This window comes from Gigantopelta aegis, chromosome 6 (genome assembly GCF_016097555.1).
Source record: "Gigantopelta aegis isolate Gae_Host chromosome 6, Gae_host_genome, whole genome shotgun sequence".
Taxonomy (NCBI): domain Eukaryota; kingdom Metazoa; phylum Mollusca; class Gastropoda; order Neomphalida; family Peltospiridae; genus Gigantopelta; species Gigantopelta aegis.
Genome location: NC_054704.1, coordinates 47302043 through 47317183, shown reverse-complemented (window position 1 = coordinate 47317183; position 15141 = coordinate 47302043). Strand labels below are relative to the sequence as shown.

Below are 15141 nucleotides of genomic sequence, written 5' to 3'. Positions count from 1 at the left end.
TTAATATATCACATTTTGTTATTAATGACAAAATCTACCTTTCTTTACGAGCCACGTCTTGAAAGCCTCAAAACACTTCCAAAAGAAGACACTGATGTCAGACGCCGCATTACGAAAAAATTATCATGTGACCCTATCAGCTGTAAAGATGGCCGCGACGTCATACTTTTTACTTGACGTCATTGACAGAGCTCTCTTGAAAATCGTTATTGGTGTAGTTTTGACCAAATTACAAATTAAATAATTATATCTTTTGGAAAGACAATAAAACGCAGTGTTTGTACGTGTCTTTAATATCACTTATTTCATTGGGAAGCTGTAATATTTGTGTTGAAAAGTGAGTCATTTAAGCTGGTGGCAGATTAGCCTGAGTACTCTGACTGTAAGAGAGCTAGACGGACATTTGGACATAAATACGCTCTCATTACAGTCAGAGACCAAGCTATGTATTTTTTTGGCAACTCCCGACAACCAAAAAGTTGGCAAAGATTTCCGCTCTAATACCACAACAATCCTATGTTTGACGTCAAATACCTTTACATCAATAATTTTCGAGTTAACTGATTAAAAAAAATCCACATATTAATCACTAATACACATAGTACAGAAAGAAATCCGACAGCACCCACATTCAGCTACGCTTCGTGACACTCAGTCGCAAGAATTACAAAGCTCGGTGACCTATTTCGTGACATAGATCACGTGATCGCCCACTGGGCAATTCCGCCTAGTAGACGGAATGGCTGAGTGGGCGATCATGTGACGCAATGTCACAATATACGTCGGCGAAATTAGAAATCTGCTGTCCGGAGTTTGCCGAAGCTTAGCTGAATGTGGGTGCTGTCGGTTTCTTTCTGTAGTGTGTATATTAGTGATTAATATGTGTATTTTTTGTAATCAATTAACTCGAAAATGATCGATGTAAAAGTATTTAATGTCACACATAGGATTGTTGTGGTATTAGAGCGGAAATCTTTGTCTCTGACTGTAATGAGAGAGTATTTATGTCCAAATGTCCATCTAGCTCTCTTACAGAGTACTCGGGCTAGTGGCAGATATGCAGCGCAAGGTGACGTCAAACCTTGTCATACCTATTTTTGGCAGTGTGACTCACTGACTGTCACTAACCCTAACCCTATTTGTTATACGTATTTATAATGTTCTTTATACCTGACAGTGACAAAGGAAAGTCCTACCATTTATTGTGTGTCGTACCAATAATAAATATATTTTTTAATGCTTACAGTATTTTAAATCAAACAAAATAACCCAGTAGTTGTTGATACTGACATTGTTTACAATGTCCAGGAAGTAGACTGGCGCGCCACCTATTTCATGCTGAACAGTAATATCGTTCATCGTACCGGATTTCAGGACAAATAAAGATTGCGGTGTCGCTAAATTGAGGTCAATAAACATTGTATCAATTGTATTTATACATTTTCATACTTGTTTTAAAATGTGCCATGTTCTTTGTATTATTCATATATTGAGAAATAAAGATTGATTGATTAATATTCTTCTTAGTATATATTTTATATTTGTTTGTTTGCTTTTTGTTTTGTTTCGTTTGTTTGTCTTTTGCCTCCAAACTAGTCAGAGTACTCTGACGGTAAGACACAGTTGGCATGGGCGTACATAGGGGGAGGGGGGGGGGGTTCGATGGGTTCGACCGAACCCCCCTGAAATCGCTTTTTTTTATAATTTAATATATCTGACATTATTATATTTACTCAACATAGAAATATATGCCCAATATCTCTGCAATCTATTTTGGAACCCCCCCCCCCCCCCCCACTTTTCAAAATCCCTGACATTATTATATTTACTCAACATAGAAATATATGCCCAATATCTCTGCAATCTATTTTGGAACCCCGCTTTTCAAAATCCTATGTACGCCCATGGTTGGACAGTTATAACGCCCCCCCCCCCCCCACACACACCCCACCCCGTGCTGGAGAAAAACCTCAAATTCGTGCAAAAATGCTAGAGATATTGGGGCAAAATGTGCTAACTTGAGACCTTTTTACCATGTATTTTCCATCATTCTACCCTCAGAATTAGTTGTAATCAATGTAACAATGCGTAGTGATTCGTTTGCAACACTATATAGCTATTTGGTTGTAATGGTAATGTGAATTCGGACATTTTCGTTTAATGCGGGCAAACACCAGCCTGCCCCCCCCCCCCCCCCCCCCGTACAAAAATGAGAGTCCGTACGCTTATGTATATAAATTATGTGCATCTCTGCCTACCTTAACGTAGGCCTAGTCAAAGATTCCCACTCTAATACAACAATAATCCTATGTTTCACGTCAAATACCTTTAAATCGTAACAGGGAATTAAATCAATCACGTGTTCTCCAAAGTTTATTTTATTTCATAAAGTATTGATGCAACATCATATGTTAAAAGAAATACTTTAATCAACAGTGGACAGTTTGTACTGCATCGAAACTACCTCAAGGAAACCTTTCAAATTTAGTTAGAGGTAAAATGTTTTGCTGAATTATGTTTTGTTATTAATTTGTAATTAATTTACAAGTATGTTACGGTACTGACAGAATGAGCGGGTAACCTAGTTTCGACATGGTCATTTATTATTATTTTATGGGGGTTTTTAAAAGAAAAGTGCCCTGCTAACACTGACATATGATCCCTTAGTGTTTATTCTATCAAGTCATCCAATAATTTAAACAAAAATAGTGACTTTTTATTTTGGAAAGTAAAAACCTGAATTTGGGGCTTTATCTGATAACAATCTAATTAAAATTACCTCCAATAGAGCTAATTTTAATCAGATTGTATCTGATAATGACACACAAATACATTTCTTACCAAGTAAATATATTTATGATATGTATATATATGAACCCCTACTTGATACCAGTCCGTTTTACTGACGTTTTTGTGTCTATAAAAGCAAATAATGTACCGTAAACACATGATCAGCACACTACGCAATATAAAATAACCGGACTCGGTGGCGCCGTCGTTAAGCCATCACACATAATGCTGGTAGCCACAGAGTTCGCAGCCCGGTGCCGGTTCTCACCCAGAGCGAGTTTTATTAACCAGGCCACTACGCCATCTTCTCTGTCACTAAACACTAACAATTCACAAACACAAAGACAATGCCAGCATTTATTATTATTATTATTATTATTAATTTTAACCATTAACCACGTATAATCAACATGTAGAAATGTTGAAATTTGTTTTGGCTTTTAAGTGCGCTGTCCAATTGTCTTGGTACTCCCAAACATTTCCTCAAACCTAAGGCCAAAATCGCTTTGCCCTGAAAAACGAAAAAGAAAAAAAGTTCTACCCTTGTTTGTAACTGCAATTATGTTAGTGTTGCAAATTTTTTTCCCCTTTTTTATAACTACAAATATGACCACACCGTCCCCAATCCTATTCCTGGCTAAGCCAGTGGCTGTGTCACAACCAATTAAAGTGAGTTTTTTTTCATATTGCATTCAACTTCCCATTAAATCATATTTTATAATTGGTAAAATTCACAAATTATCACACAAAATGTAGCACAGTAGAAGTTAGAACAGTAGCAAAACAACGCTATATTGCCTCGAAAACGTGTCTCTAGACATCTATATTTCAACATTTTATGGGGAACATGCCCCTAACCCCCAGCCCCTCGAATGAATGAATGTTTAACGACACCCCAGCACGAAAAATACATCGGCTATTGGGTGTCAAACTATGGTAATGCAAATAAATAAAGTGATGATCAACATCAATATAAAAATTCAAGGTTTAAACAAAAACAGTGTAAATAACAGTGTAAAGAACTGTGCAAAAACACAAATATCACAGAATTTTACGGATACTGAATTTTACTCAAAACTTCAATTTTGTGCTGTATTGGCCATTCTCAAAGAAAATGTTACACCCCTGCACCACGGTGAGGTTACAGCACGCGCAGGGGCCCAACCCCTCGAAGCTCGATCCGGTTGCCCTTTTTTAATTTTTTAACCCCACCCTTTTAAAATACCGGACCAACCCCTGATGTCTGCATGCTACTTTATAAATTTAAAATAAATATATTATTACTAGATTAATGACACAAAGGCGGATCTAGGGGGCCCAGGGGCCCGCTCCCCCCACCCCTAACTTTTACAATAGTTATAATTTTATTATATATTAAATTTAATTTTTTTACGATCCCCTCCAAACCTCCCCAAAAGTTCCATTGGAATTTCGCCTCATGTCATTGGGGCCCCCTAAATTGATTTTCTGGATTCGCCATTGTAACATATACGGTAGATATGTATATTATTTACTTGATAACATTAAATTAATAAATACCGGCACACATGTTTGAGGTAAGTAGAATATTACCCAAATCAATATACTAATAGTAATAAGATATAAATAAGATATAAAACATAGAACCTGAGATTTGCCAAGTTAAGCCTATGTTTTGCCACAGGCCCGTAGAACGATATCTGGAGAGGGGAGGAGCGGGGGGGGGGGGGGGTCGGGCACAGCCTTTAGTGGGGAGGGAGACACAAACTATATTTTTTGAGTGGATTGTAGCCGTATCCACGTCCGCATACGCACAAGTGGACACGCATCTTTAGGGTACGTTTTGGTTGGGTACGTTTTGACTTATCACACAGTATAAATCCGCGTAAATCATCACGCAAAAAGTGTGCACACGCTTCTTTTGATTTTTTTATGTCAATTCTCAATTATAATTAATGTCAGCCGCTTAATTTAGCATATATATAGGCCTATATTTTAATCTTTTGTTTAGCCTTGAATACCTTTACAGTATTGTTTGAGTAAACTTCATAATCACGGAGATGTATGGGTGGCGTAAGAAAGCAAAGTGACCACCAAATGACGTCATGTTGCAATATGACGTCATTTCGGAAAGCGCCGTTAGCTTCTTCGATAATAGGTCTGTGCTTTTCCATGTCTTGTTTATTTAGTTTGAAGTAATTCTGTCCGATTTTTGGCAGTGATGTACGTTGTAATATATAGAATACTATAATCGTTCCCGAGAGTTACCATTTATATTCGTGTGTTTTCGATCATAGACCACAGGCTTTCGCGTGTAACGTACGATCGTAAATGGCCTCACGGGAATTCGTTTAGTATTATCTATATAAGGCTAGATTACAATAACATGCTAATTCGATGTTTAACATGTGTGTCCTCGTGAGCTAAAACCTTGAACTTGTTTACTAGTTAAGTCAGCTGTGGGTTTGAATCCCTATCTTGAAGTCACAAAAAGTTTAAATTATCTTCACAAACACAAAACATAAAATAGTCTACTCCTAGAATAATAGTATGACGTCACAGGTATGGCTTTAAATATCAATAACGGAAAGTCCAATGTCCATTGTGAGGGGTGTTGTGTAAAATAAAAGGAGAGTGATCTCTGTTACAAAACGTTACATGGGGTTGATATATAATAATAATGCTCTGTTTAGTGGCGTAGGAAGGTGCCAAAAAAGTGTGTGTGTGTGTGTGGGTTGGGGGGATGTTTTATATTTACACACTTTTACACTATTATAAAGCAAAATATCTGAAGTGTGTGTGTGTGGGGGGGGGGGGCATATGCCCCCCCCCCTGCCTCCCCGCTTCCTACGCCAGTGCTGTTTATGTTATTTATAATATAATAGGACATTTTGGATTGGTGAAATCTATTGCCAAATACCCAACAATTTGGTGTCAGCAAACATAGATTAAAAAAACAAACCCACCATATAACATCAATAACAACAACAAAAACAACAATTAATAACAATAACAAAATTTGTATTATATTTATAGGAATAAAATGACTAGGCCTATATAATAATAAAGTACTAGTATATTATAACAATAAAATTATGAAAGTAATTAAATTACTGCCCCATTGATAACCGGAACAAGAACTTTACGTTTCAAAATACAGCCGTCAATAAATGTTAATACATGGTTATTATACCAAACAATCTGGTGTCAGCAAATATAGATTAAATAAAAAAAAACCCAAACCCATACAACATCAGTAACAACAACAATTAATAACAATATGGTTATTATACCAAACAATCTGGTGTCAGCAAATATAGATTAAATAAAAAAAACCCAAACCCATACAACATCAGTAACAACAACAATTAATAACAATAACAAAATTTGTATTCTATTTATAGGAATAAAATGACTAGGCCTATATAATAATAAAATACAAGTATATTATACAAATAAATGGTCAAAGTAATTAAATTATCGTCCCATTGATAACGGGAACAAGAACTTTACGTTTCAGGCCCATATGATGGATTTTCAAAGTGGGGGGCTCATTTTTATGGTTGTATCGTCAGCTTTCTGTATTAGCATTATAAGACATTTTAAAGTCACGAGTTGACATAAAAATCGTATTGGAATTTAAAAAAACCCCATGAAATGGTCGATGTATTAGACATTTTCCCAAATTTTTGATACTATCTTTCGCTTTTTGCCATACATGTTTTACTATATAATGTACATATATGTAATTGTTATTGTTTTTTTATCTGCTCCCTGTGAGTGTTTTGTACAATAAATTGAATTGAATTGAAAAACTTTCTTTCTCTTATCCTATCGAAAACACGTATCGCCATGATATATTTCTTTCGATGGAACGTTTTCAGAAAGGTTACTTGACCATAGACTTTTTAAAAGAAGTCAATTATCATTAATAATTTAAAATTTATTTAATAATATTGTTATGCAAACGTACCTTACAAAGCGATCCTCCCCGAAACAAACTCACAAAACCAAAACCAATCAAACGCCATGTTTAATTTTAACTTGCAGTGACTTACATTCGATGACAGGACATTGTGTCATCATTATTAGCTTCGTATTCAATTAGTTTTATATATTTTATCGTAATTGAACTTCATATCCCTTTTTTATAGGTACATTTGTTTAAATTACATTTTTTATTTATTTTACAAATACGATCAGATGCTTTGGTAATCATCAAACTCTGGCCTCAATAATCAAACCAGAATAATTTACAAGGGAGATAATTTAACCATGAACCAGGGTCCCGTTCCACAAAGCGATCTTAGCCCTAAGATCACCTTATGTGCATAGCTACCTTATGCACTAAGGTGATCTTAGTGCTAAGATCGCTTCGTGGAACGGGGCCCTGGTCTAAAAAGTAAATACGATTTGTACATTTTCACTGTAACTAAAATAAAGTGAAAATATGACTTTCACCGAATATTACTTTTATGGTGTCTGTAGATCTATATATTTCATTGCTATGTATATAATAAAGCAATTTACTGAAAAAAAATGTATTCTTTGCGATGTGATACAGGGTGCAATTTGTTTTTAAAATTTTGATTAGCAGTTTTTCCTACTGGATGGAGAATTGATTAGCAACTATTGGAATTTGATTAGACTTTAATAAAATGAGTAAACATGAATAAAACACATTCTTTTCAATAAAATTGCATATTTCTTATACATGTATTTGTATTGTGGGCTGCTTACCCCAAAATAAAACAAGTACAGAACAGTACATGTGAAGGGTCATCACTGTCACTTGTTTACAAGGCCGTATCCTCCGGAGGTCAAGGGGGGGAAGTTGCCTACCACCTGAGTTGATTTGTATGTCTGATCCAAAGTGCGATTGAAGCCCGAGAAAAATTCCTCATTTGGCTGATCATTCCAACGTATTCGGTGTTCATTTTTGTTATGAAAATTGACAATTCTTAAACGATATATATACGTATTTTACCGGAACATTATTTGCCGAGGCAATTCGAAATTAAAAACGCCAAGCTGTCGATAATACCGTAGGGCCTATGTATACGCAAACATTTTCGCGGCTAAAATAATTCGCGATCAAGCTTTCATTTTACATTTTCACGATAGTTTTTGCCAATAATAAAATAAAAACGACCAATATCAACTGAACTCCTTTCAATGAAAGTTTCACGTACGATATAATTATACTCGAGACATTCTCGACATGCGGTCCGTGTGCTGTTAGTCTTGTCCACATGTATGTCTGACAATACATGATGCAGAAAACTTGAAAAATTACAAACTAGACCAAATACTATTTATTAGTAGTATTCATAGGTTGCATTCAGGTTTATAAATAACGAAAGCCACAAGTATGTATCGAATATAAGAATAATCAGTGTAAAAACAACAAACTGAAATCTCATAGTCACGAGATACCAGATGTTCAGCCAGCCAGCCGTGTGTTGCTAATGTTTGCCAGACTGTTTTTTACGCAACAAGTTAAACCGAACGACCACTTCGACAACCGGTCAAAATAATTATCAGACATTTTGACTACTGGCTATCGCTGAACGCAGATCATACATAGCACCGAGTGTCACTTGTAGTATAAAACAACGTGGCAGGTAATTTGACGATACAAATAAAGTGCATGCGATGCGCTATGTGTTTTGTATCTATAGGCATTATTCAAAGCTAAATCGGAAATAAGTTAACGCGTAATTAAATTCGCGGAGCTATCAGCATGTTCGCAATTTTCGCGGTATATTTAATTCGTGAACAAAATATATTTGCGTGCACGGTAGGCTACAAGTTCAGTGTACACGGTCATAGCTGCTTGCAAATTAGGTTACCACGATGACGTAGCAACTAGTACGTTACGTCAAACATCCTCCGCGTATTCCGACAGTATTTTCTATTTGAAATACTAACACACGCGAGAAGGTTGTACACTGAGATAAATTTTTAAAATGTTTATCATTGGCGAATCAGTTACATGTACCTTGGCTGCGATCACGGAAAATCGACACCCCTAAGTGCGTTCTTCTCCCGCGATCTCAATTCAAAGATCAATTTGGTTACAAAAAACATGCATCGCAAACTGCTAGTCATTGTTACAATATTGCATCGCGATCGCAAGATTTTGCATCGCTTTTTGCGATGCGAACCCGGTAATTTTGCAGCCTGTGATATATTGTTTTAGAAAATTCAGGACGTGAGAAGCCAGGACGTGACTTGTCTAGTCCTTTATTATGGCTTTATATAACTAAAAATGAATCAAATACTATCAATGAAACATTGCAATTTTATAAAACGAAGGTTAATTTATTTCATTTACATTGGCGGATCCAGAAAGGATCGATTTAAGGGGGACCCCAATGACATGTGTCCGAAGGCCAAAAACTTTCCCAAACAGATTCTTCAGATTTCCCAACATCAAAATAAAAAAATAAAAAATGTAAATATAGCTATGGCAAATTTTAGCGGGGGGGGGGGGGCACCCCCTTAGATCCGCCACCGATTTAAGTGTTTTTTTAATTATCAACAATAAGTGCATAAAATCTGAATTAATTATCCTCGTGCAAACAAAAGAGTAAAAACCTTGTTTTCATACCATATTAATATAATATACTTACAGTAGTTGTTTTAATAGCCAGTAACCAACTAGTGCTGCAACGATAAACCGGTATACCGCGATAATTGATCAGCTCGATACGAACCGCGGTACAGTTTTGCGTATCGCGATTTTTATACGCTATTTTTTTCCCTTGTATCTTATTTGTCTTGAAATAGGCAAACAAACAAACAAACAAAAAACACATCATTTTATTAATTGGTGATGACAGGAAATGTAACAATCACGTCAAGAGTAGTCGGCTTACTTGTTGGCATACGAAGTGATAGGTCGGTTATACTTAGTTTTAACTTTTAAACAAAACGTGTTTAACGATAATTACAAATAAATGTTTTGTTACTTACACATTATCATTCATTGTTCATTTACGTTGGAATACGACTACGGCTATCATCTTCAAAGAAATAAACCAACAAATAAGAATCACACTTCGCTGTTTTTCACTGAACTCGGAATACTTCGGCCGATCGTTCAAAATACCTCGGCTCTGTTTCGGTCGATCTGCTGAAACATTGCGACTCAATACGTACATTTCCGTGTCAAGCGAGCAGCAACGGAAAAGCCCGATAGTAAGGATTTCCGAATGTGACAATTTATAAATAGTTTGGCACCGTCACACCAGTGTTCTAGTAGACTAGTATTGAGTTAAAAAATAAAAATATGACCTAAAACATTTAGAGTGACAACTGAAACTAATAAAGATCATTAAACCGTTATGCCTTCTGTTTTCATTAAAAAAAACAAAAAAACCATAAATATTAAATTTAAATAATATCAACTGTATTGCAATACATATTGCAATACAGTTTCTTATATCGCAATATATCGCAATATATCGCAATACGGTGTTGACCGTATCGTTGCACCCCTATAACCAACTATCAACTGAAATGTTCCACCTGATTTTGGTAGTGAAAAATGTACGAGGAGGGCGACTTAATTATTTTTCCTGAATCTACACTTCTGAGTGCATTCTCCAACTTAATCCATTATTCATTAAAAATATAAAATAAAATATGTGACTGCTAAGTTAACTTTTACTTTATCTTTCATAATGAATAAAATTTACAAAACTAATAGTAATAACCCAAAACGACAAGGTTCATGCAGACCTAACCTGAACGATTCGGTCAGTAAATCATCAGCAGTGATTGGCTGGCATGCACGAGCTAAATGTGTAATATCTGATTTCCGATTTATTTTTCGTCAGTCTTCGCCATGTTCCACCAGAATACATTACTATGACAAACATCATGTTTAAAGGCTTAAAGTACGTTTATTCAATGATGCAGATGTTTGGCCTCGTCTAGGCCTACTTGTTTTCAAAATAAACGTACGATTTTAAAATATTGTCCCCTGGTTTAGAATTGATAGCTGACTGATCTGATGTACATACATGTAGCATGTGTGTGTCTGTGTGTGTGTGTGTATGTGTGTGTGTACGTGTGCGTGTGTGTGTATGCATGTATCTAATTTGTTTTTTCAAATTTATTTTCAGATAATCAAGTCTATGGTGAATATTCACAGTGGAAAATATTTATTTCATCTCTTTTCATTTTGAAAGTAATAGAATAAAAAGCGTACATAATAAATAAGACATTAACTTATTTATTTGTACATAACTTTATTACCGGACATGTCCGGGACGGTTGATTCCCAAAGGAATCAGTTGATGTCCGAGATCTGTGGGTCATCCTGTGACAAGGACTCTGATAACACTGGAACAAGTAACAGAGTGCACTCAAAGTCTCGTTCTTCTATTGAAAAACGCACACATGATGCGTCTGTTTCAAATTGTGAGTCTGGTAAATTGTTAGACAAATCTGAACTTTCTCAGCCTGAACATTTTAGCTGCAATGAACTACAGACATTCGTTAAATCATTGCCGCTTGTCAATGCTGATGTTAAAAAAAGTCTGACGTTGTCCAACAGTCGGTGTAGTGTTGGTGCAGGTAGTGAAAACATTGATGGTGCTGACAGACACGAAGAGAAGTCAAGCAGACCTGGCGATGGTCATGATTCCAGCACTGCACTGCTACAGCAGAGGGAGGAACGCATCGATCTGTATGGTGATCCTCTTCATCTTGGTGATGGAGACAATGGCATAGAGGACCACTCTGGTGGTAGTTTAAAAGACGATGCTATAGACCCTCTAGTAAATGATCACTTTGCTGAGCCTGGCCGCAAAGTGGAACAATTGTTGTGTTCAAGAAATGCATCCAGATTCACGGGCAAAGATACTAGTGTTGATATTCATTCTGACATTTTGAATGATGCCTGCCGTGAAACCGGGATCGTGTCAGGATCCATTAACACAGCAGTGCCTCCCAACCCCGTATCATCACCAGGTCATCACTCGGCAGACAATAGCTACCTGTCCTCAACCCGGCCTCGTGTTAAAAGCCCATTGCCATCACTTGACTTGTACACCGAGATTGTATGTGATGATGTGGTGCAGCGGGACCTATCCAACCAGAAGGTAAATTGTAAACTGCTTTGTACAATTATTAATTTTAAACAGCTTTGTAAAATTATTATTTTTAAACAGCTTTATACAATTATTGTGTTTCAGATCTATAAGATAATAGATATACATAAATTGTTTACTAATGTGTCTGCAGGGAACATTTTGTTCACATCACAATGTAACGGCACTGACAGCAATTGCGGTCGTTTGGGATATAAAATGCTATAGGTCATGGGCGTCAACGATGGCACATTTGTGCCACTGGATAAAAAATGCAAAATGTGTACACCTGGGGTACATTATCTGCCAGTATTTGATAATCCAATATGTAAAAAAGATTACATATGACCCTAATGATCTGGGGTTTCTTTTTAATAATGCACAGTCAAATTATATATATATATATATATATTTTTTATTTTATTTTTTTATTTTATTTTGCCAACTCTATGCATAATTTTGCAGATACGAAGGCGTTTCTCTGAAGCACAAGACTACATCCGTTTCCTGCACGAGAAACTGGACACTGTGGAGTCGAGCAGTGAGAAACTCGTCCAGGAGAATACTATTCTGAAAAAGAACATGTCAGCCCTGTTACAGACCTCTCAGACGGAACTCCAGCGTAAATCATCGCAGATTGTGTCACTGAGGTAATGTTAACCTTCTTTTACACAGAACTCTAGCGCAAATCATCACAGAAATAATTTAAAGCTGTTGATATAGACAGAACTCTAGCGTAAATCATCACAGATTGTATCACCGAGGTAAATTAAACCTTCATTTACACAGAACTCATCATAAATTGCATTACTGGGGTAATTTAAATCTGTTAATTAAGACAGAAAACCACAGGGATATTTGTTTTACAGACCTCGCTGGTTAAGGGGAGCTACATGTATTACTAGTGATGTTTCAATAATCGCATATAATCTAAAATTGATTGGTTTGGCTCTACCGATGTGATAATCGATTATAAAAATTCATAGTCGATTGTGTGAGAAAATGTTTTCTGTAATTGTTCTTCCAGTAGAGATAATAAGATAGATGTAAATATGTTGGGTTTGGTATTTGCTTTCATATGTACACACAAAAGGTTATTAAATGGTTAATAAAGGTAGAATTTACAATTTGAACAGAACGATGGTTCATATGAAGTATGGTTGCTAGTTCTCAGGACTAGCGTGTGTGGTAGTAACAGGTTGCTTCTCGATCGATCGCATATCAAATAACCAATAGCCATACATGTTCACAATGTAGTTTGATGATCACAGAGCTTGATGAGTGTACAAACATTTCCTTTTGGTTTCCACGCTAATGCTGATGCATAGCTTCTGTACTCTGATTTCAGTGGACTTGGATTGAGTTTGGAGTTTTCCTGCTTCTCGGAGAGTTTCCTTACTAGGATTCTGAGCCTCTCCAGCCCAGTTTTGATTTTGGAGTTTGATTCTAGACAGTTGTCTTTCTTGTCTCACGTCCTCTGTCTGTTCGGTCCATATTAGTCTAGTCTCTACCCTTTGATCAGTCTAGCTTGGGTGACCCTACCAGGAGCTGATGCTCAAGCTGGCATAGCTATCGGAGTCATTGAAACATGCAAGCTACCTCACCACGTTAAGGAATGGACCATGAGATAGAAAATGTAGTTTCAAAACAAACTTTAACTTAACTTAATATACACATTTAAAATAAGCTGGCAAACGGTACATTTCATTGACAGATATTGTAACTTCCACACCTGCTACATTCTTGTCTGGGTAGCAAGTTTTGAAATATATACCCACTGTGTGGGACCGACACCGAATATTGGTATTGTCAAAACGGCAAATCTTGCTAGCACAAGTAGAGAAAATAATTATTAAAGTTTGTCTTTTATCAATGACTTACTGTTTGGGGTTACTTACCATTGTTCATGTTTGGTGAGGTTCATATAACTGTAACATTGTATAACAGTTTACATAATGCATTTGTTTCATTAAACATTTAAATGATGACTGTATGATGAATTGTAGAAGTATATACGGTGAATTGCAATAGTTAGTTTTAAAATCTCGACTGACATTTAAACTGTTTACTCAAAATTAACAGTTAGTCCTATTTGCTAAAAGTCTTGATTATAGGTCTGTAAGTATTGCTTAATTAGCAGTTATAAATTTCTTTATGTTAATGGTAAAACAAGTTTATTACTGTAGTTCAGTCATAGTAGCAAGATATGTAGCTAGATATATATCGCTACAACAGTACCAATATCTGGTGTCTTTCCCACAGTGATACTGAGAGAGTAAGTAAAGGACCACCTGGTCGTCCTTATGGTTTGATGCGGGAAATTGCTTTTGGCTGCGTGTGTTTGCGCAAGATGATTCCTCATGGGTGAAACTCGTCTTGCCTTATCATAATGGGATTGATTTAATTGGAGGTTTTAGTTGCAGTCCTCGATATAAGCTGTGGTCAGTGTAAAGGTTACTAGGTTACATGGCAATTAGTAGACCTAACTGATTTGGTTATTATTTAATTTCGAAATTTTAATTTCGTATATAGAAGGCAAAATAGGTTGCTGATCAGAATGGACCATACTAAACACCATCATGGCTTTCAATTGAATCAAGTGTTAAGAAAACGCCTCGCAACTATTTACACTGAACAATACTTGTAGTACGACCCATTTATTAACCACAAGATAAAATCAAACGAGATGTTAATGCAATTAAAATGGTATCAGTAAGAATTTTTAGCACCATAAGAAGTACGATAAACGTAAATAGAGACATGCCATATTTCGTTTGAGTACTATTTGTTATGTGTCAAATCGTGAAAACCACGCATTGAAAACAAAAACGTGATCACAAACAAAGCATTGGTTAAGGGAAAATACCAACACATAGACGTAACCAATACAAGACTTGATCTTTTGTTTGCGAATTATTTTGGGGGCTGTGTTAATGTGATCTATTATTCCTATCCAAAATTAGTATGTATGTGATAGCAGGTAAGACATAATGCACTACGATAAACTTGTTTCTTTTGTTTGTACTTAATATCGTATTGCTTGTATTTCAGAACGCTGAATAATCCTGCCGTTGTGAATGCTTTGGCCAAACTACGAAAGAATGGAAACAAGGAGAATCCTCTTTCTGGGAGTTCTGATCACTCATCTTCACTGATATCAGATGCAAGCTATGCATATTCTCAGTTATATGGGGAATCTTCAACGTCACAGGTATTGTCTAATACAGACACTAATGGTAAAAAGCAGAAGGATGGCCAACAGTGGTTTTGA

General features: G+C 36.1%; 2 protein-coding genes across 3 annotated transcripts in view; one reads left to right on the top strand and one right to left on the bottom strand.

Annotated features, from left to right (window-relative positions):
* Window positions 1-6799, bottom strand: part of LOC121375640 (CD151 antigen-like) — a 21670-nt gene extending 14871 nt beyond the window's left edge. The window contains exon 1 of one of the 2 annotated variants that reach the window (XM_041503194.1): window positions 6743-6799. The gene's annotated coding sequence lies outside the window, so the exon portion shown is untranslated. Of the gene's footprint in view, window positions 1-1244; window positions 1323-6742 lie in introns of those variants that run through there. The other variant, XM_041503193.1, reaches the window with a different exon arrangement.
* LOC121374583 lies at window positions 4898-15141 on the top strand. The gene is made up of 4 exons (XM_041501688.1): window positions 4898-4927; window positions 10902-11882; window positions 12336-12520; window positions 14922-15141. Exons 2-4 carry the CDS (start codon window positions 11040-11042, stop codon window positions 15139-15141), a joined length of 1248 nt encoding a protein of 415 aa, XP_041357622.1. The 5' UTR covers window positions 4898-4927; window positions 10902-11039.

Bases quoted from the DNA above. Each gene is read 5' to 3' on its own strand.
- LOC121374583 (XM_041501688.1), top strand. From the start codon at position 11,040: ATGTCCGGGACGGTTGATTCCCAAAGGAATCAGTTGATGTCCGAGATC. The intron at 11,883-12,335 runs GTAAATTGTAAA...ATAATTTTGCAG, and splicing joins GGGACCTATCCAACCAGAAG to ATACGAAGGCGTTTCTCTGA. The intron at 12,521-14,921 runs GTAATGTTAACC...CTTGTATTTCAG, and splicing joins TCGCAGATTGTGTCACTGAG to AACGCTGAATAATCCTGCCG.